Below are 19,919 nucleotides of genomic sequence, written 5' to 3' on the forward strand. Positions count from 1 at the left end.
CAAAGTTATGAAGAGCATATACAGCAATTTTGCAAAAAAATTTATTTTCTTGATTTAAAGAATCCACATATCACCTGATCTTGAATAGAACTTTTTTCTTCTAAAGAAATATTCAGGGCAATTCAATTGTTTCCCAGTTTCAAGGGGGACTATACCAAACATGCAATGTTAAATATTAGGCCTGTTCCACATAATCACATATACAAAAGATGCAGAAAGTAGAAGCTAACTCTTGTGTATTTTTGCAAATTTTACAGGTTACAATATAGATAGAAAGGATATAAAATTCTGAGAAGGAAAAACAATTTGAAGGTTTGGTACTTAGGTGGCAAACCCCAGAACAGCAAGACTTCATTTTTTCCAAATTCTCTTACCTTACCAGAAAGCACTTATATTTTCAAATTAAATAGATGAAGCCCCATCACAACAGTTCTTGCTGCAATTCCAGAAACCTCCAGCCCTCCAATCCTTCTCCTAATCTTCCTCATTTCTTAAAATTCAAAATATGATAAACCCAAGCGATGCTTGAAAATTATGCCACTCGGGCTTAAAGCAAACTTATCTTCATTTTTGACTAGGTGTGTTTTGAAAGGGCATCTGGAAAGTTCATGTCCATGCATATTCTACAAACTTTAGTGAAGTCTGAAAGGCATATCCCAAATCAAACTTTTTGCTACCATAGGGACTAACTCTAATGCAAAATAAGCCCATTATTAAAGCTGGCAGCAAGAAGTTGACTGGACGGGACTCTTCCCTCTTCCTACCTTCAAACGTCATCCAGTTCACCTCATACCACTGGAGTGATCTACACGTCCAAGTGACTGAAAACTGCGCAAAGTTTCACAAACAACATGGTGCAAACTCTGACAACTCAAAATCAACTTTTTTTTAAGTAGAACATAAAAACCAGTCAGTGTTTAAAGCATTTTAAATCCCTCAATACATGGAAAAGTTTGAAATATATAGACATAGGTAGGAAAAATAAGAAATGGAAAATTAGACAACATCCAGGAAGTAACAAGGAAATAAACTAATTTTCAACTCACCCATTCAAACCATTATTTTTATAGAGGCAGACAGAAATACAAGAACTCCATGCAAGTGCTGTCTGAATCTGCCCAAGAGGTACTGCTTGTACCCACAAGAGACATCACCTCCTATTTCAAAACCTGACTGCAACTGGATGCTCTGCTCACTGAAAGCATTACCAGTATAGAACATAACCCCACAGTGAGTCTCTATTGTAGCATTCTCAAATGACTTGGCCTACCAAGAGACCTGGGTCACATTACCACTGCTACTCCAAGTCCAAAAAAATTCCTACCTTCCCTCACTAAACCTTTCAACCTCCTCTGAGAGGTAGAAGGTCTGTTTGTCCAGGCCCATGATTCTGAAAGCACTGCAACAAACTCTGGATGCTAAGCTGAAGGAAGCAAGAGTAGCAAAATATGTTTCCAACACTTGACATTTGAAATGCTTACTAAATTTGTAACAGATTTTATGGAGGCTAATATTGTTTCTCTATGTGACTGAGATGATCCAGACACTCAGTTATGATAAATGCCATAAGACTCTTACAGTCTTTTGGTCTTAATACAGTTATTTCTGTATTAGCACCTAAAATTTTGTAAAGAGTCATACAGTACTTCATATATTCTCTTAAAAGCTTAAGCTCTTGGATAACCAAAAACTCAATGTGAAGTGTATTTCCATATAACAAAGTTTGGTAAGTGATCTTAATATAAACTAGAAGTTCAGCAGGACTTTTAGTAGAAGACAATCAACTAAAAAAAAATTAAATATCATATTTACCTTTAAGTTAATGATTTTCAAGATAGTTTCAAACTACACCTGAAGAGAAACTGCTTTTCAATGATTTAGGCTGGAAACATGGCACTAAGACTCCCATACCTGTAAATGTATGCTTGCAAACAGATTTCAGACTTACACACTTGTCTCTCTCCAGACAATCTGGATTAGTTATTGGTCACAAGGCAGCACTTGGTGTTGAAAAATCCAGCCTCCAAAACCAAACTAAAAACCTCATGTAACACTCTCCTACACACTTTACACTCTGAAGAACTTCTCTTTACCTCTTTTAAAGGGTAGTCACAATGGTGGGAGCCTGGGAGCCTTGCCAAAGGGGACTGAACTTGAACATCCTCTGACTTGGTGTTTGTTTTCTTCTTTGGTATACGAAACTGAAAATAGATGATGTTACACATGGTAAAACTAAATTATCCACTGGTTCCACGAGCTGACATACAGCCATGTACAGGGTTGTCTTAACTGGGCAAAATAAAGTTGTAAGGGAAGCCCTGACTTGTGACTTTACTTGAAATGCATTCCTCATTAATGCTTGATCCCAAATCATGTGTCATACCACATGATGAGCTAGGTTTAACACATGAACCATCTGAAAAAGCTCTATTTAATTAAATTTACATCTTCAAACATGACAAAAAGGTGACAACTAATCCACCAGCACCATTTTCTTACTTCATTCTGATTTGTCTACATTCTAGTTTAACTGTCTCAGCTGAGAGAATGATAAAGAGAAAATGAAACAGCTGAATGTCATGACCAGGTTTGCTTTCTCAACAGAAAAAAATCAGGATGAAGAACAATTACATCTTATAATAGTACATGTATTTTGGTGTCAAAATACAGCAAACAGACTTCAGCATCAAACAGAATTTAATGTACTCAAAATGGTATCAGCTATTGTCATTGCCAACTCCCACAGAAATGGAGCCAGCATTTTGAAAGTAATTATTGAAAGAGAAAGCAGTCAGTAATCCACAGGAATTCACCAGTTCAGAGAAAAAGATATGTAGTAAAGAAGGTATGTTCATTGAAAACCAAACCAAAACCAATCAAGCTAAATTTGTACTAGCTCATCAAGACAAGGAAATGGGACGATATTTCCTATCAGTTAGATAAACCAGTTAAAATAATATCAACTGAAAGAATAAAAGTGCAAGCATTGCTCCAGGCATTTTGAGAAGCAAACTCTGACATTGCAATGCAGATGAGAATCAGAGAGGAATGCAACATTTACACCTCTCAGACAACTGAGTCTAGCTTAGGCAGGAAAAAACTGAAGCTACTCCATAAGATGGACACTGTAAAGCATCATATGAACTTGACTTGCAAGCCACTAGATGCCTTGCATTGTAACATGAAGTTACAAGCAAGGATTCCAGAACAGTGACACTAACAACTTAATTATTAGCACCTTAACTGCATTCATTAGCTCAGCAGCTAGTCCTTCAGACAGACCATAATGAAACATGCTGCACCATAATGATATAATACTTCAGTCCTTGAGTCTGAATCATGAGTGCTTTTACTCCTTCTCTACACTTCTTTGAAATGAAAGATTAAAGTTTTTTGTAATTAGACCCAAGTTTCTATACAGTATCTCAGGCTGCCTTTGCTGGTCAAAGACTGTGACAAATACTCTTTTAATAACATATTGCTCAAACTCTAAAGGATACAAATGTCACACACAGGCAACAACTTCTCATACAAGTATCTTCCTGCAGGAGGATGGGACAACACGATGTGCACCTCAGGGAGATCTAACTGTTGGGTGAGAACCATTTGTAAATATTACTATTGAATATCACTGTCATTGTCTGTCTATAGCTGTATCTTGTATATATATGTGTATGATGTATGTGTTTATAGAATTAGAATGTGTATCAGATATGGTAGTAAGCTGACGATATGGGGATAAGGGGTGGAATGTCTTGGGGTGACTGTGTGATGCCTATATCCCCAAATAGTCTGTTCTGTTGGTGTTGAATATTAAATTCTGCAACTTTAAGACTGGTTCCAGGAGTGAAAGGGCGGGGGGGGGAAGAAGAAGTGCAGAGTTTGTTGTCAGAGACTGCACTGGCTCCCCCACATTCCTGCACTCGGACTGTGTTGTCTGCAGTGGACAGTGACAGCTCTCCTTTGCTCTTGGTTAGTTTTTTGGCTAGCTGAGGCAGAGAAGACCCCTGGATCGTTTTTTTTCCTTTTTCTGTTTTCCTGGAACTGTTTGAACCTGCTCTGGACTGAAAACCCAGAAGAGCACCGGGAGCTCACACCTGTGGCCCACCGGGCCTGGCCTGGGCCTGGGCATTCCCCAGCACAGGAGGGACTGAGAACAGACTGAGTGAGCCAGGCAGTCACGGAGAGAACTCTTCTAAATCTGCCATCTCTTCGGAACAGCGAGAGGTTTTGCTGTTTGATATTGTTCATTGTTGTGCTGGGAGGTGTGTTGCCTGTTGAATAAACAGTTTTGGTTTGTTTTTTTTTTTCCACTTCTCTCCAATTTTGCTCTTTTTTTTTCCCAGAGGGACCTTATTCAGAGGTTTCCTCCCAAATTTGTCCTAAACCAGGACACTTCCTTTCCTTTTCAATCAACATGGAAGGATTGAAACAAGACATTTTCTTATTCAGGAACTTCTACAAGTAGATTGTTTCAAATTTGTTTAGTTGGTTTTATTTTAGAAGCGGCCTATAAGCACATTTATCAGTCAGAATGCATGTTTCTGATCTGCACTGTAATGGCTGGGAACAGATTTCATACTTCAGACCTCCACCTGCTGCCTGACTAGCAGCTTCTGTTATGAAATTCCAAAGAACACATAGTTATCTAGAATTTTTACATTTAAAATTAAAGAGGTCCTGATAACCTCTGTAATGACATAACAGACAACATTAAGTACAGATAAAGTCAGACTCAGTATAAAGAAGAGACCACTGACAGAAAGGGATAAAAAGCACAAGATACATTAATCAGCAACATTTCCAGCTCACCACACAGCATCTTCCCAATGCTTGCGTTCATTAAGAAGATGTTGGTTTACAGTGTCCACAAGTAACTTACAGAACAAGCACAAAGTCAACAGGGAGAGAGGTCTGAATCTATGCTAAAGACAAGGTATGCAGTTGCCTCAGCTTTTCCCAAATAAAAAGTGACTAGCTCTACACATATATGTGCATACGCACTTGGCAGACTCATCTAAATCAGCAATGCTTTCATGAAGGTTCCCACCTGTAGAAGCAAGGGCCAGAGAAGGTGCAACAGCTGCAAACAGCTTATTTCTAAACCACTAGATCACCCAGACCTTACCCAATCACACCAGTTCCTATCTCTACCATTTGTTCTCAGCAGTACTCCCACTGCTAGAAACTACTTCTAATAATGATACTTTAGGAAAAAATATACACCAGCATAAGCCTCTCAGTTCATCTCTGCAGATAACTTTTACACAATTTTGCAGTTGTTCTACTTACTTCAAATTACTCAAAAATTTTAGGTGTTAGCCTAGGTCTTAAAATAACTTGGAAAACACCCTGTTTACGTGTAAAATGCTAAGCCTATAACGTATTAATAGATGTACAACAATAGACATGAGTATTGACTGCTACCATGATGAACAGTTTCCCAAGAAAGCATGTTGCAACAAAGCAAGAGTCAGATGAGTGAAGAACGAATTTTGTCAAGCAAACACATCAGAACACTCTAGGATACCCATAGGCTCTAAGTAAAATGCTGAAAATTTCAGGAACACTTACACTGACGTGACTTGAAGATGAGGTTCTTCCTGACATGGTTTTCTCTACTGGAAAGAAAAAATAATAATTTAACAATTTCTGGTTAACTGATTAAGAGGGAAATAGAACCACAGTAGCAGACATTAAGAAAGAACAAACGGACAAGAAAATATTTTTTTAGCAAACTAGAACAAGGAAAACACATTTGTAAGATGGCTTGGGTTGGATGGGGATTTAAAGGATTTTATAGTCCAGCCCTCCTGTCAGGGGCAGGGACATCTTTCAACTGATAAGGTTATTCAAAGCCTATTCAACTTGACCTCAAACACTCCCAGGGATGGGGCATCTACAACTTCTCTGGGCAACCGGTTCCAGTCTCACCATCTTCATAGTAAGAAATATTTCTTCCTCATGTTCAATCTACACCTACACTCTTTCAATTTATGACCATCCCCTCTTATCCTGTCACTGCAGGTCTTGGCAAAAAGTAATACAAGACAGACCTGGGCAGGGCTCTGGATTGTCAGCATAGACAGAATCGTTAATGAAATTGTCCTAGAATTTATGCTTAGCTAAGGCATTTACTGATTAACTCCTTGCTGCAAGCACACAACTAATAAGCAATTTACACTTGGACTATAGAGTGAAAAGGAGTAAAGAGGACATCTGTACCACTGCAAGGGCTCCAAGAATAACTAACACCCATAGACTCCTATTAAATCTATAAACTCCATCATCGGAAGAACACAGCCTCAGAGCTTCCAGCATTTATACATATTCTATATGACTCTGGCATAAGACCTTCAGAGATTACAGCTGGTTTGGAGTCTCTCAAGAAGCCAAGTTTGGGGACTTTTACTTATCTCAGTGGGGTTTTTTTAACTTAGAGCCACAGTCCCCCGGGGCGGGGAATAGACCGATAAAGAGCAGCCAAAGTATTGCCTGTTCCGACGAGGAAGAGCCGACAAAGGGGGCCCGCCTGACAGCTCGGGGGAGCAACCACCACCCAGGAGCGGCAGCGCCCGGGCTGTCACCGCACAGCCCGGCCCTGGCACAGCGCTGCCCGCCGCAGAGCCCCCGGCTCCGCGGCCCCGGCTCCTCCCGCTAGGAGGGGAACAGTTTCCCTCTGACAAACCCGCGAATCCCGAGGGCCTGAGACAGCAATTCCACCTTTCCACACTCTCTCCTCAGCCTTCTCCCAGAGACGCGTAACGCCGTCACCAGTCCTCACTCCGTCCCTCAGCGCTCCTGTTCAACCACCCTGCCGGCTCCGCTCGTTCGCGGCAGACACCGCGGCCGCCCCACGGGACAGCGGCCACACGGCTCCCCCCGAGACGCTGCCGGCCCTCCGACGGGGCAGAAGAAGAAAGGCCGGGCTGCAGCCGGGTGGGAGCGAACAGCCCCGGCAACAGCACACAGCACTCACCGCCACCGCCGGAGCTGTTTACCGGGCCGGCCCCGCCTGGGCAGCTTCCCCGCGTACTTCCGGGCCGGGCACCGCCCCGCCCGCCGTGCCGGAGTCACCGCCCGCCCGCGTCCCGGGCGCCGCGCCTCAGGCGTTCCGAGCTGCAGCTCGCTCGGGATGGGCTCGAGGCTGACCCGCTAAAAGCCAGTAAAGAACCGAGAAACCCGCGTTAATTTTAAAGAAGAAATAGCGAAGCCGACCCAGGTTTAAGTAGTACATTGCTAATGGCGTTTCCCTCAGCTGGCAGCCAGACCCCGCTAGGTTAATTCCCGTAACGGGGGGGGATGCACAGCCTCATAACCCCGGCTAGCAGCGGTTTGCAGCTGAAGTCCTCCTGCATCCAAGGAGACACAAAGATTTGTCGGCTGGGGCTTTTTTTGCTTTGTGTTTTTTTTAGGGCAGCTTCAGAATTGTAAGTTTTGTGTGGAACTTTCTGTTTTGTTCTTGGTAGTGGGAATTAAAATGGGTGTGGACAAACGTTTAGTTTCATACTCGAAGTTTAGCTTGAACTTACTGTCAGGTGTGAATTACACACGAACGGATCGTTTGTAACTTCGAAATGCCTGGAGTGCTTTAGATGGCCACAAACTACCAGCTGCTGATAGGTTTTTTCGATACACGCCCCCGTACGTAAAGTAATGAAAACTGAAACCATGGTTGGGTTTATTTTTTTCATGCAGAGGACTTGTCTACACTCCCAGAGTGAAAAAGATTTCCATCTATGATGATGACAGATTTTACAGGAGAGCATACGGTAATATTGGGCTTTACTAGAATAAGGTGGTTTTAAATGGAAAACAAAGTAACTTTTAGGGATTTTATATAGTACTTATACTACAGTAGTGTTTAGAATATGCCAAATGCTGCAACAAGCACTAGCTGAATTTACATCTGAAGCATGTTAGAATCTGAATAGAAAAGTGGGAGGAAAGGGAAGGGGGATTATTTTTCCCCTAAAAGCAAATTTTTAAAATTAAGGTAGCAATTATAAAAGGCTGCTAGTATATGCAACCTTGAATATTGCATTTATATATAGACAATGAAGTATAAACAGCTATCAATGCTGATTTAGAATGCAGAATTATAACAAAGAAGTACATGCATTATGCAGTTGTATCTAGAACAATCTGTAATTGCTACTTTTTAATTCTATAATTAATTGTATTGCTACAATAAAATCAGTCCTCTCGTAAGTATGTAATTCTAAGGTGCTATTTAAGTAAACTCATAAGTGATATTATTAATTGCCTCAAAAGTTTTCATTTTGCATTTTGAAGGCAATTTTTCTTGAAGGAAAGTTATATGTGCACCTTGTGTAAAACTGTGCTTGTTTCTGCCTCCTGAAATCTTCAGCAACCCTTCACAATGCTTTGCAAAGCCGATGTTCAGGGTTTAATTTGAAATCACATATCCTTGGTTTGGAACTGAAAAGGCAATGGTGCTTGTTAGTAGCTGAAGTAAGAGTATGCTGGGAAATTAGTCTCTCCAATCTTTTAGAGGTGAGGGGAGAAAGGGACCGAGAGATGCTCCCCAGCATATCACTCTGAGGAAACTGCATCTACCTCTTCCTAATCCTTACAGAAAGCTGTGCCTTTCTTCATACACATCTTTCCTTAAAATATGTCCATTTTTCTCCCACTTCGGCTTATGGGAACAACAACTGGAATGTGGGTAGCTTCTTTCCTATTAAGTATTGTCTCTTTTGCATTAATTGCCCATATTTCAGTAGTATAGCAAACAGACTGTTTTCCTATCTTCTTTTTGTCTTTCGTGCCTTCCTGCAGAATGAAAAAATCATAGATGAAGGGGTCCCCTTGCATTTTCTTTGTGCTGTTTCCATTTCAAGAGACAGGCAAGACAGTAATAAATGACTTATATATCATAGCATATGATATATATGTGTACTTTTTCTACATGTACTGATTATATGAGATAAAAAAGGAGAAAGTATCACTTTCTAGCCTGCTCCCTATTACTTAGAAGATGGGAATGACCTTGAAGAGAGGACTTAGTAACACTAGCCCAGTAGAAGATTACTTAAAAGGAAACTACATATGGTGTTGCTATGTTGAAAAGCAAAAATGTGTTTGTTTAGTTCTTGTTTTGTTTGGTTTTTTTTAAATTTGGGAGTGTAAGAAATAATTTTAAATCTGCTAAGCACCTTACCTCAAGGAAACTTGCATTCCTTGAAAGAGTTGGGTTCCAGCTCAAGTCGCATGAAAATAGTCATCACTTTTTGTCCTAGTAATTGGCTTCATCAGATGATATAGCGATTTTTTAACATAGAATGTAATTTACTGTGTTCTATAAAACTTATTTTAGTTCGGTAAGAAAAAACTAAAGATATATAGTCTAACTTGCCAAATATTACTTGATTCAGACCATTTACAGAAAAAAAAAATACTATATTAGTACTAAACTCCTGTAAAAATAGGTTTCTGACCATACCAAATGTTACACCCTGTTTGCTATTCTACAGCCAGTGACAGTCAATAGTAGACTGAAGAGTTACTAGGAAAATAGAAGGTTCTGCTAAGATTAATTTTTCAGCTGCACCAAAATCACTTCTTGGTATAATTCATATCAAGTCATTAGAGATAATCTGAAATTGGAGACCTCAGTCCAACCGCATGATAGTTTGTTGCTTGGACTTTTTTTTTCTCCTGCTCCTGGATCACAGTGGCTAGTTTATTCTGTCATCTATTCCTGTATTTCTATGTGGCACGTGCTTGCAAGGATGAATGACAAACTAGAGTGATTAACAGAAAGCAAATGTATACATATATAATCTGTTCTAGTGCAGTTGGAGAGTATGCTGGTACACAAACAATGGGAAGGTTGAAGTCGGTAGTAAGTGCCTTATTTTCTTTAAAAACTTCGGAACCAGTACAACACTTGGATTATTTCCAGCTGCCAAGGCCTGTATTTTAATGGCAGCCTTGAAACTCAGTGGAGTTCCAAGATCATGGCTAGGAGACAGCACAATAAAAATTGTTCAAGTGAACAATGAACCATGTACATGTGCCTCCTTCTTAAAGCCTTTAATTCAAACTACCTTAAACAGATCTCTAAGTAAACATGCTAGCTTAAAAATGTTTAACTACCAAACTGAAATAATAAAGGCAGAGGAGTTACTGCTGTTTGAACTTCGTAACTGACATCTCTAAGAGACTTTAGAAGCAGCTAGATCACCATGAAATACTCTGGATCAACAAGTATATTATTTGTAACAGCTTTTAAATCTGAATTCTAGTGCAGTGGAGGGGATGGGTAGACAAGTGTTGTGTGGAGATCTATCACTACTTTGACATAATAGTCTTCTTAATTTGTAGTGGTTACGAATACAGCAAGAACTCAGTTTGAGGAAACTAACAGAGGGTTCAGAGTATCAAGAGGAACTAAAATATGACTTCAATATAAAAGGGGAACTGAGGCACCTGGATACAGATGAGTCCTTTGTTTTCAATTACTGCAAGAATGGACATGAGCAGAATCATAAACGCTACAAAGTTCTGGGACATTTTATTACCCAGTATGTTTATGAGCTCCTGGAAAGAGTCTGCATGCTGCAGAAGGTTTATATTCCTACTGATGCTACAGAGGATGAACCAAGAAGTTTCTTTTTCATGAGTAAGAATGCACTAACAAGTTCCTCTAGCCTTATTATCCTTCTTCAAGACCGTGGAGTTTTTTGTGCTGGACAGTGGGGGCGAAGAGCAATTGTTGGTGAGGGCCTGAGACATGGAACACAAATACCATTCATCAAAATGGCCCTGCAAAGCCACTGGGAAGTGATTGTACTGAACCCCAATGACAACTTCACTGATCTGAACTCTGAAAAGGAGAGATTTTCTGCCAGGGAAGAAGCATCTACTTTTACACAGTCTGTCTGGGGGTTCCCCAAGAGGGGCAGCAGCAGCCCTGAGGAGCATACTGTGTATGTATGGGATCATTTCATTGCAAAGAGTGCAGCCAGGAACGTGGCCTTCATTGCCCATGGCTATGGTGGGTTGGTATTTGTTGATCTGCTGGTGCAGAGGAAATGTGAGGTGATGAATAAAGTGTACTCTGTGGCATTCATCGACTCCACACACAACATGCAGCACCAGAGCAGACATGATCCAGAAATACAGGAATGGATACACAAAAACTGCCGGGAATGGGTGTCAAACAGTAAACCCCTAAATAAAACTGTGGGCTTTCTCATGAGAGTAAGTTGTCCTACTTTCTCTGCTGGAACAGAAAAGTATGGTTTAGCACCCTCTTGCTGCTTACAACCCATATTTAAGTACCTGAAGAGCAAGCTGAAAGTCAAGATCACAACAGCCTCAAGGAATTCACCTGTTGCAACCAGAAGCAGCACAAGTAAGAAGAGAGGCAATAAATAAAGCTACACTGGTTTGTTCTTGATAGTGGTCTCTTCCTTTTGTAACTGCCTCTGCACCTTTCCGTCACCTAAGCACCTTCATCTCACTGTGGAGAAATTCACAGTTCTAAGTTTGAAACTAGTTTGTTTGGTTTTGAGAAGAAAAACACAGAAGTTAACTATTAGGAAAGAAATGTGTTGGTGAAAGCCTTAAGCCACAACCTTTTGGCTAGCTGTGAAATTTAAAGTTGAATTAAAGGTGTTAAGATATAGTAACTTATCTATTGTTTTCTGTAATAAACATTCTATAATTATGGCTTTATAATCAGACTATCAGGAAATTTTTTTTTTTAGTGCCTAGCTTCATTAAAAGACCAAATCTGGAATAGCAAAGGTATGTAAACAATCTGTTTTCCCCTTTCTATGTACCATGTATTGTTTAAAATCTTTCAAGAGCTGGAAAATCCACCTTCCTCCTTGAAACATTTACTGTTAAGCTGAACAATACTTCAGGGAAGTACATATTGCTACCTCCCCTCCAGTCAGAGTTGGTGTGCCCCAAATATGACACACAGAGATAAAATAATTTCCAATTTAAAGCCAACTAAGCCAGTGAGAATACTGGACATGAGCTGCTGTAGAGACAATAGTCTAGCAACCTGCAGTTACCAAACTGATGCAAAAGGACTGACATTGCTGTTTCCTCTCAGCTGTTTAACTTCAGACAGAGGTGGGAAACACAGTTTTTAAATTTACATACTCAAGGCTTACAATGTGTACAAGCAGAACCTCAAAATAATCTTTAAAGTGAATGTAAGCAAAAGAGTTATTCTTAATTTCCAGTTCAAGCCCATGAGAATGTCTTGGTTTGAAAGAGGTGTCTGCTAAGGAAGGCAGGAGCCTCCCTCAAAATGTAAATCTCCTCCCTTCAAATTATTATAATTTTGAAATTAAGGAGCTCTCAGGCAAAGATATGGGAATAGGAATAACAGTTCTTTACTAGGAAAATTAAAATAAAAATACAGTAATACAAAAAAAGCAAAATGCTGACAGAGTCAGAATACAACCTGACACCCCATCAGTCAGGGTGTTGGTAGCAGTCCCATTAAATGGTGACTGCAGTCCTCCTGGAATGACAGATGTGGTTCTGTTGAAGCAGTGGTCCTGTAGAAGGGTGTCGTTTTCCTCCAAAGGTCCAGTGATGATGTAGAAGGGCCTGGTTTTCCTCTGGAATCCAGTGGAAAAAGGCTGCTCTGATGTTCCAAATCTCAGATTTTATATAGGTAGGAAATGCTTGGCTCCTCCCCTTGGGTGGGGCATCTCACAATGGGATGATGTAATTTTATCAGTCATGGGACTCAATGCCCCATTAACAGAAGATACCTCCCTGGAGGGAGGATGGGTTGTGGAAAAGATAAAGAACACTGCTACACCTGGTTTTAACAGATGGTGATAGAATACATACTTCTGGTTACATCCTGCATTGCAGCCCAAGACAGGGAATCAAAAGTGTTCAATGGCCACGAAAAAGGATCCTCTGAAGGATGACAAAACTTTCTCCTATAAGTGTAGAACATTCCAATCTCTGTTAAAAAAGCTGTTGAACAGTAAGAATGGGTATCAGAGAGAAAAGACCATCAACTTGGCTTTGTGTTTATATCCATTTTAGATTTCAGTCATCACCTCTCACAGAAGAAACTTCTGTCCTGTTACGCAGCAATGGATAAAAAGTAAAATTCTATTGGAAAGGTCCATTCAGTTGAATGCTCTTGAGAGCAAGCACAGCTTTTTTTATTAATGTCAGGTTTACTGTTATTACATCTGAATGAAAATGGTATTAAACAGACAACAGAGTGCCTCAGTTCCCTGAAGAAAGTTGCACTGGAGATGCCATAGCTGAGGATGCACACAGCCTGCCTGTTTTGTAAGGGCTAGTCAGCACACAAAGAACAGTCACTTGTGTGAAGTCTGTGCATGAACATGCAGCTTTATTTACAACAGAAGCATGAGGTGACAGAGTATCTGTCTTCAGAAGGAGACCAATATGATCCTTCAAGATAAATGCTCAAACTGTCCACAATGCCAGAGGAGGCGAAAAGTGCTCAAAGGAAAAAGGGATCTACAACATCATCCATTTGTGTAATTCTTATCTTAGGTCAACCCATTAAATTCCTTGGTAGAGAAGGTCGTATTTAGGAATGTTGTTGGGATCAATTGGACTTCTCACAATGAGCTTTCCCCGCATTGCTCCTCGGTAGATCACTTCAATCAGATCTATAAAGTCTTGCTTTGTTTTGAAACTTCCTACAAATTTAGTGTGATCTGGAGACCTAAATATAAGCAAAACACAAAGGTAGAATTTTAATGTTAAAATATTCAGAGAAAAACTACCTAAAAATGTGAAAAGATGCCCAAATGAGATAAGGAGTTCTGATCTGGTCATTCTAAAAGAATTAACTAACTTTGTAATAATGTAACCAAGTCAGAAATATGCTGTGACCTCCAAAGGTCAAACAGATGTAGCGTCATGTCTAAGATTTTAACCATTTCTTACTATTTTTTGCAGAGTCAAACGTATTTCACCTACTTATTACATCAGAGCATATTTCAAATTACTTACCTATTTTACATCCTTCTGGCTTCCCACAGAATTCTCAATGCAGATGTAGGTAACAACATTATAGTTTTCAAATGTTACCTTCCCCAGATATGGTAACATAGGAAAAGACTGATAATTCTTACAGACATAATAGACAATGGTAGGATGACTTACCCATAATCAACCTTCATATGTTGCCCGTTGAAGAAAAACACAGTAGATGGAATATAACTGATGTCAAAATACTGGGTGTACACTGGGACGTTGTTCACATCCACCAGATAAATGACTGCCATTTTACTTAAGTCATGAGCTGTTTTTGCAAGCTGGAAAGAGTGAGAAAGGCAGGTGGAAATTAGACTGAGACATGAGGAAAAGAGAATGGCAAGCTTTATAAAGCCTGTTTCTCTTATCTGTTACCAGCTTAAGCAGGTATAGAATACCATATCTTGTCAACCTCAAGCACTTTGTTCAGCCACTACGATAGTAACACAGATGCTTACTTTTTAAACCTTTTTATATATATAATACAATTTCATTCTGTATTTGTCACGAAACTTTTAATGAGCATCTTAGCAAAAGCAACATTCCCTTCTGAGCACCAACTATACTTGTATGGTCCGTTAAAAAAAAAAAAAGGAAAAAATTAAAAAGAAGAAAAAATTGGTCTTACAATATCATCGAGTTGCAGACAAACAGCATCATTATCTCTTCCAAAACGGAGAACCAAGACCTTCTCAGCGACACTTTTTATTGCCTGATCCACTTCTCTCTTACAGGTCAGTTTGGGCAGCAGAAAACTCATCGCGACAGAACACGGGCTCCACTAAAATCCTTACCTGACAGGGAAAAAACAACAAAACAACGCACCATAAAACAACAGCAACTTGCAGGCCAAAAAGAAGCGAAACTTCTCTGTGCTATCAAATTTTTTAAAAGGAAACAAAGGAGGGGGAGGGGAGAGAAGAGAGCGAGAGAGGGAAGTGGAGAGGAAGACAGAGCCATCACAGATCAGCAGGCCGGGCTGACAAACCCCTCAGCCCCAGCCCATTGCCTCACGCCCCAGCCCAGCACGGCGGCGGGGCCAGACGCTGCTCCGCAGCAGGGACGGCGGCAGCACCCACCGGCAGCCCGCTCAGTGCCCCGGGGCTCGCCGGGAATGGAATACGGAAGAGTTCGGATCACCGCCCGCCGCAGCTCCCGCCGTGGGGGCGCAGACAGCCCGGAACGCTGGCGGTGCAGCCGCGGAGCGCCGGGGACACCCGAGGGACGCACGGCGGGCGCGCAGGCCCGCCCCACGCATGCGCAGCGGCTCCGCGAGGTGAGCGGCGGTGGAGGCGCGGTCGCGGCAGGCGGTGATCGCGGGGCGGCTCGGGGTCCGCCAGGCTCTGCCTCGCCCGAGCCCTGGCGGGCGGCAGCGCAGCCGGAGATCGGGCAGGTGCTGCTCTCCGCCCGCGGCGCGGTGCCCCGGAGCCCCCGCTGCAGCGGGAGAAGCGGGCGCGCCGGTGTCCCCGGGAGGGATGGGGGGCACGGCGCGGGGCTGTGGGGTGTGAGCTGGCGCTCCGCGGTGCGGGTAAACTTGGGTTGCTTTAAAAGTTGTTAGGCTGCGTGCACGTGCAGTGCTGCTCCCTTGCAGCCGGCCTCATGAGTGAGTGTCCAGAGGGAGTGTGGATCCAGGCTCTGCCCCGTGTGCCAAGCCTTGGGACAAGAGGCAAGGGGCAGAAACTGATGCACGGAAGTTCCACCTGAACGTGAGGAAGAAATTCCTTACTCTGCAGCTGGCCGTGCACTGAACAGGTTGCCGAGAGAGGTTGTGGAATCTCCCTTAGTGGAGATATTCCAGACCTGTCTAGACACAGCCCTGTGCCATGTGCTCTGGGATGACCCTGCTTGAGCAAGGAGGTTGGACCAGATGATCCATTGTGGCCCCTTCTAATTTTACTCAGTCTGTGGTTCTAAGTGAGCAGCTGTGCTGGAGAAGTAAGGCAAGTTGTTCAGTCTCTGAAATATCAGTGAAGATCCTTTCTGTTATAGAGATGAGTTGCAGTGAAGTCATGCTAAAAAAGAAAAATACTTTCAGCACCACAAATCTAGGTTCTTCAAAAAGCCTTAGATTAATTCTTGCAGTAATGATGTTAGCGTGAATGGCACACTGGAAAGCAACTTGGCTTTATCAGAAGCTGTCATCAGGTACGCTAATGGTGTAAATCTGGTGTTCAGTATTGACTTAATTGGAGCTCCAGTACTATAAGTTAATTGAGGAACTGATCCCTTGATTTATCTATGCTTCTTTGATTATTACTTTTGCCAGTAGGTTTAATGCTTTAATGTAAAATTAGGGATACTTCTATTGTAATACTTACAGATTTTCACATTGTTAGGTTGCTGGGTTGTTCTTGTTTCTTTTATCTTAATAATAGTAGAACATGAGAGGTCAGCAACCAATTTGACAAATTACTGTATAGTCAAACACATGCCAGGTTATATAACTTTTCTGAAAAATAGTGTTCCTTCTGTGTCTATCTGAGCAGGTACATATTTACAAACAAGATATTAGATTAAACTTCTTGTTCTGTATATCACATTATTTTCAGTTTATTAGGAAGATTATGAATTTTGATTTAAAAGTTAGGAATTAATTCTAGTTTTGTCCAAATCATGTTTCTTCAAGCACTGAAACTTCACTGATGCTTAGTTCAGTAGTGTGCACAGACCAAGGAAATTATTAAATATTCTTGGTGTTTTTCTTTCTGCAGACCTTTTATACTTAAATACAAATGTGGATAAAATTAATGGGACTGGGCGGGGGGAGGTTTACATCCTGAGTTTTATGTGCCCTTGCCAACTTCACAGACAATTTAGCAAAAGTATGATCTTTTCCTGTACTAATTGTTATTCTTCCATCTCTTCTTTCTGTTTTCACAAGATAGACAACTTATACAAAAAAACTTCGGGTTTCCATGCAGCATTTCACTGACTTTGGTTGTGAAGGCTCATCATATGAAACAGATAACTTAAAGAGATCTTGGACAGTTCTTGAAGGTTGTTCAACTACATTTTGAATTGCAGTAAGTACAGCTGGTTTAAGCAGCTTCAATTTAGGAAGCAGTAGAAAATTCATAGAATTCACAGAGGGAGGAATTTCTAGCATCCTCCAAGAAGTAACCTGTTGTCTCTCAGTGTCACTAAGAATAAAAATCTGCATGTATTTTCTTTGTGATTTCTGACAAGTTTTTTTCACCTCTTATTGATGTTTTGCAGCTAAGTTTTGGAACACAGTACGTCTTAAGTATGCAGTCTGCTAATATGCTTCTGAGAAAAATTGTAGGAAGTTTTGTCCTTCCATTTGCTGCCCAACATGGGATGAAAAAGGATTTGTTTCCGCTTAGCAGAACTCTGAGTTTATCACTTTGTCTGAAGCAGGAGAAGTCATGTGAACCCTCAGAAAAACTAGATTTAGATGAGTGGAAGAAGGTAATGAAATCAGGGTTGCAAGAAGAGGTCAGTGAGACGGTTTCAGAGCCTAAGGAGCTTTCCAGTTTGGCTGCTGCACGTGAGACTTTGGAGATGTGGAGGCTAGCTGGCAGAGCAGTTCCAGAAAAAATTAGTGAAGACCAGCTAAAAACTTTTATGGAGTGTCCTTCTAAGTCAGCCAAAAAGAAGTATTTAAAATATTTGCATATCAAAGAACTTTACAAGAAAAATGACAAAAGAAAGATGGATGAGAAAAGAGAAAGGAGGCTAGAAGCACAAGATGGAGCTTCAAAAACAGATGAGACCAAAAAGAGTTCATTTGTATGTTTGTGGACCAGCACTATGGATAAAGCATACAATTGGAGGGCTGCTCAGTCCATGATCTTTGGCCAGCCTCTAGTGTTTGACATGTCTTATGAAAAAGAAATGTCTGTCCGAGAAGTCACAAATACAGTGAGACAGCTAGTACTGAGTGAAAGCTGCAATCGGAGATCTGTGGATCCATTCCACATCCACTTCTGTAACTTCAAAGATGACAGCCTCTATCAAAGGGAATTTATCAAGCATTATAGAGAGGCGTGGGACAAACTGCTTATCACAGTGACAGACCAGTGCTACACAGAAATCTTCCCAAAGGATAAGCTCATCTATCTGACAGCTGATTCTCCCAAAGTAATGAAAACATTTGATCACGATAAGATCTATATTGTTGGGTCAATGGTTGACAAGAGCATAAAAACAGGAGTCTCTTTAGCACGGGCAAAGCGCTTAGGACTGGAGACTGCAGCCCTTCCACTGGAGAAGTATTTGCTTTGGAGTACTGGTGCCAAAAATCTCACACTGGATCAAATGATGCATATTTTATTAACCTTGAAAGATACTGCTGACTGGAAGAAGGCTCTGGAATTTGTTCCGAAAAGGAAATACTGTGGCTTTGTAAACAAACCTGTAAAGGATCTGAAAAAAACGTTAGACCTGATCAACACACTTAAACTTGGAAAGGCACGGGAAGAAGTAGAAAAGAAATTTGCCAAAAACTACCCCAAGAAGTATAGACTAAAGCAAAAGTAGAGTGATGGGGAGGAGAATTAATGTTTTACATGCAAACTTTGTCCTTTAATGCTCCGGCTGAGCTCTGTTCAGCTCTTAGTCTTGGAACATGTTTTGTTGCTTACGTTTGAGATGACCATCATTAAGATTTGGGGTTTTTAAATTTAGTAGTCCAGCTGTTTAAATTTATTCACACATTATCGAAATTATGTAAGAGAAATGAGATAATCTATTGTAAAAAAAATAACTCTACACGAAGACTATCAGTCTGTTCAGTTGAACTGTGCTTGGCCAAGGGTGATCGTTACTGAATGCAAAGGTCTTCAGAGCTCACTGCTTTGGAGGCTATCTACAGTTTCATTCCAAAAGATCACTAGGATGAAGTAAAAGAGACCTCTCCCATTACTTCCTGAATCCTCTTGTGTGCAGATGAATTTACCTTTGATAGCTGAACTAAAATGGTTAAAACTTTGCATGAGTTTGGGGAACTGCACAGTTTATTTCTGGATGTTCTATCTGGCACAAATCAAGTCCCTGTTTGAAAGGAAGAAGGCAAATTTCTTGACTGCATTAAAAAAAAAAAATCTTGCCTACTTTAGTGTAAGACTTTTATCCCATAGTGCCTGTGTTTTCAGGCCATGTAATGTAGATTTCCCAAAGTGCTGGAACTTCTGAGATAGTAAACAGTCCTATTAGTAAATACTTAGAGGAGCAGAGAACCTTTTAATATTTCTCACTGCTCAAAATATATTGGTGTCTCTCTGGAAGTCTGTGTTCAGGCTGCAGAGCTGCCGTGGACAGCTAAATACAGGTCTGCTGTCTGTAGGACAAGGAGGGCTTTCTTCGTGGGTGATGCTTAAAGTCAGTGATGGCAGATGATGAGTTGGTGGTGGCTCAATCCCTGCTGACCTCTTCCTACATGCTGTTGCAAGGTGGAGGTTGGAAGGCAGAAGATTCCCTACCCCAATACTGCCCTTCATTGCCTGTTGTGAGGTGCAGGGGCCTCCAGGCATGGATCACCTCTGGTGCAGGGAAAGACCTGGTTCCTTTCAACTGTGTGTGGTTGGGAAGTACACAGAGCTTCACCCTAGGGTGGTCCAGGTGATGCTTGAGAGCTGCCTTCAGCTTCCTGGGAAGCCCTGTAGTGCAAGGACTGGCTGTGTGAGTGTGTGTGCCTCACTCAGGCAGACTCTGTTTCCTCAAAAGAGGAAGAGACAACAATGGAGCTACATGCTGCTGAGTGTCATAGAGCTGTGAAATGGTTTGGGCTGGAAGGGACCTCATCTAGTTCCAATCCCCTGCTATGGGCTGGGTACCATGTCCCTTCTGTCATTTGCTCATCCTCCAAACAAACAGCCTCTTCTGATCTGCAAGCTGGCTTGCACACTGGGGTGGGGGAAGGTGGTGTCACT

The 19,919-nt window shown here is 41.3% G+C and overlaps 4 protein-coding genes across 20 annotated transcripts in view; 2 read left to right on the forward strand and 2 right to left on the reverse strand.

Annotated features, from left to right (window-relative positions):
• SENP7 (SUMO specific peptidase 7) overlaps positions 1-7,031 on the reverse strand; it is a 42,241-nt gene extending 35,210 nt beyond the window's left edge. For 3 of the 14 annotated variants that reach the window (XM_088156219.1, XM_088156231.1, XM_088156209.1), the window contains exons 1-3: positions 6,724-6,973; positions 5,575-5,621; positions 2,094-2,201 (exon numbers count right to left, since the gene is read on the reverse strand). In XM_088156219.1, the coding sequence (XP_088012345.1) occupies positions 2,094-2,201; positions 5,575-5,610 (144 nt within the window). In that variant the 5' untranslated portion in view covers positions 5,611-5,621; positions 6,724-6,973. The other 11 variants (XM_088156249.1, XM_088156216.1, XM_088156238.1 and 8 more) reach the window with 9 other exon arrangements.
• A 73-nt stretch (positions 7,032-7,104) lies between these two features.
• LOC106858843 (putative protein ARB2BP) lies at positions 7,105-11,656 on the forward strand. The gene is made up of 2 exons (XM_014885726.2): positions 7,105-7,772; positions 10,351-11,656. Exons 1-2 carry the CDS (start codon positions 7,740-7,742, stop codon positions 11,404-11,406), a joined length of 1,089 nt encoding a protein of 362 aa, XP_014741212.1. The 5' UTR covers positions 7,105-7,739; the 3' UTR covers positions 11,407-11,656.
• A 700-nt stretch (positions 11,657-12,356) lies between these two features.
• Positions 12,357-15,285, reverse strand: TXNL4B (thioredoxin like 4B). Its single transcript, XM_088156314.1, has 4 exons — positions 15,108-15,285; positions 14,657-14,822; positions 14,158-14,309; positions 12,357-13,714 (listed from the first exon to the last, which is right to left on the reverse strand). The coding sequence occupies exons 2-4, from the start codon at positions 14,786-14,788 to the stop codon at positions 13,549-13,551; spliced, it is 450 nt and encodes a 149-aa protein (XP_088012440.1). The 5' UTR covers positions 14,789-14,822; positions 15,108-15,285; the 3' UTR covers positions 12,357-13,548.
• TRMT10C (tRNA methyltransferase 10C, mitochondrial RNase P subunit) lies at positions 15,206-19,100 on the forward strand. Of its 4 annotated transcripts, none has more exons than XM_088156292.1 (3): positions 15,206-15,304; positions 16,914-17,051; positions 17,245-19,100. In XM_088156292.1, the coding sequence occupies exon 3, from the start codon at positions 17,275-17,277 to the stop codon at positions 18,526-18,528; it is 1,254 nt and encodes a 417-aa protein (XP_088012418.1). In that variant the 5' UTR covers positions 15,206-15,304; positions 16,914-17,051; positions 17,245-17,274; the 3' UTR covers positions 18,529-19,100. The 4 variants fall into 4 exon arrangements, with proteins under 4 accessions (XP_088012418.1, XP_088012409.1, XP_088012422.1 ...); XM_088156283.1 differs by having other exon boundaries at positions 15,294-15,421; XM_088156296.1 differs by lacking the exon at positions 15,206-15,304 and adding an exon at positions 15,334-16,173.
• Positions 19,101-19,919: the final 819 nt, after the last annotated feature.

Source organism: Sturnus vulgaris, chromosome 2 (assembly GCF_052056855.1).
Source record: "Sturnus vulgaris isolate bStuVul1 chromosome 2, bStuVul1.hap1, whole genome shotgun sequence".
Classification (NCBI taxonomy): Eukaryota; Metazoa; Chordata; class Aves; order Passeriformes; family Sturnidae; genus Sturnus; species Sturnus vulgaris.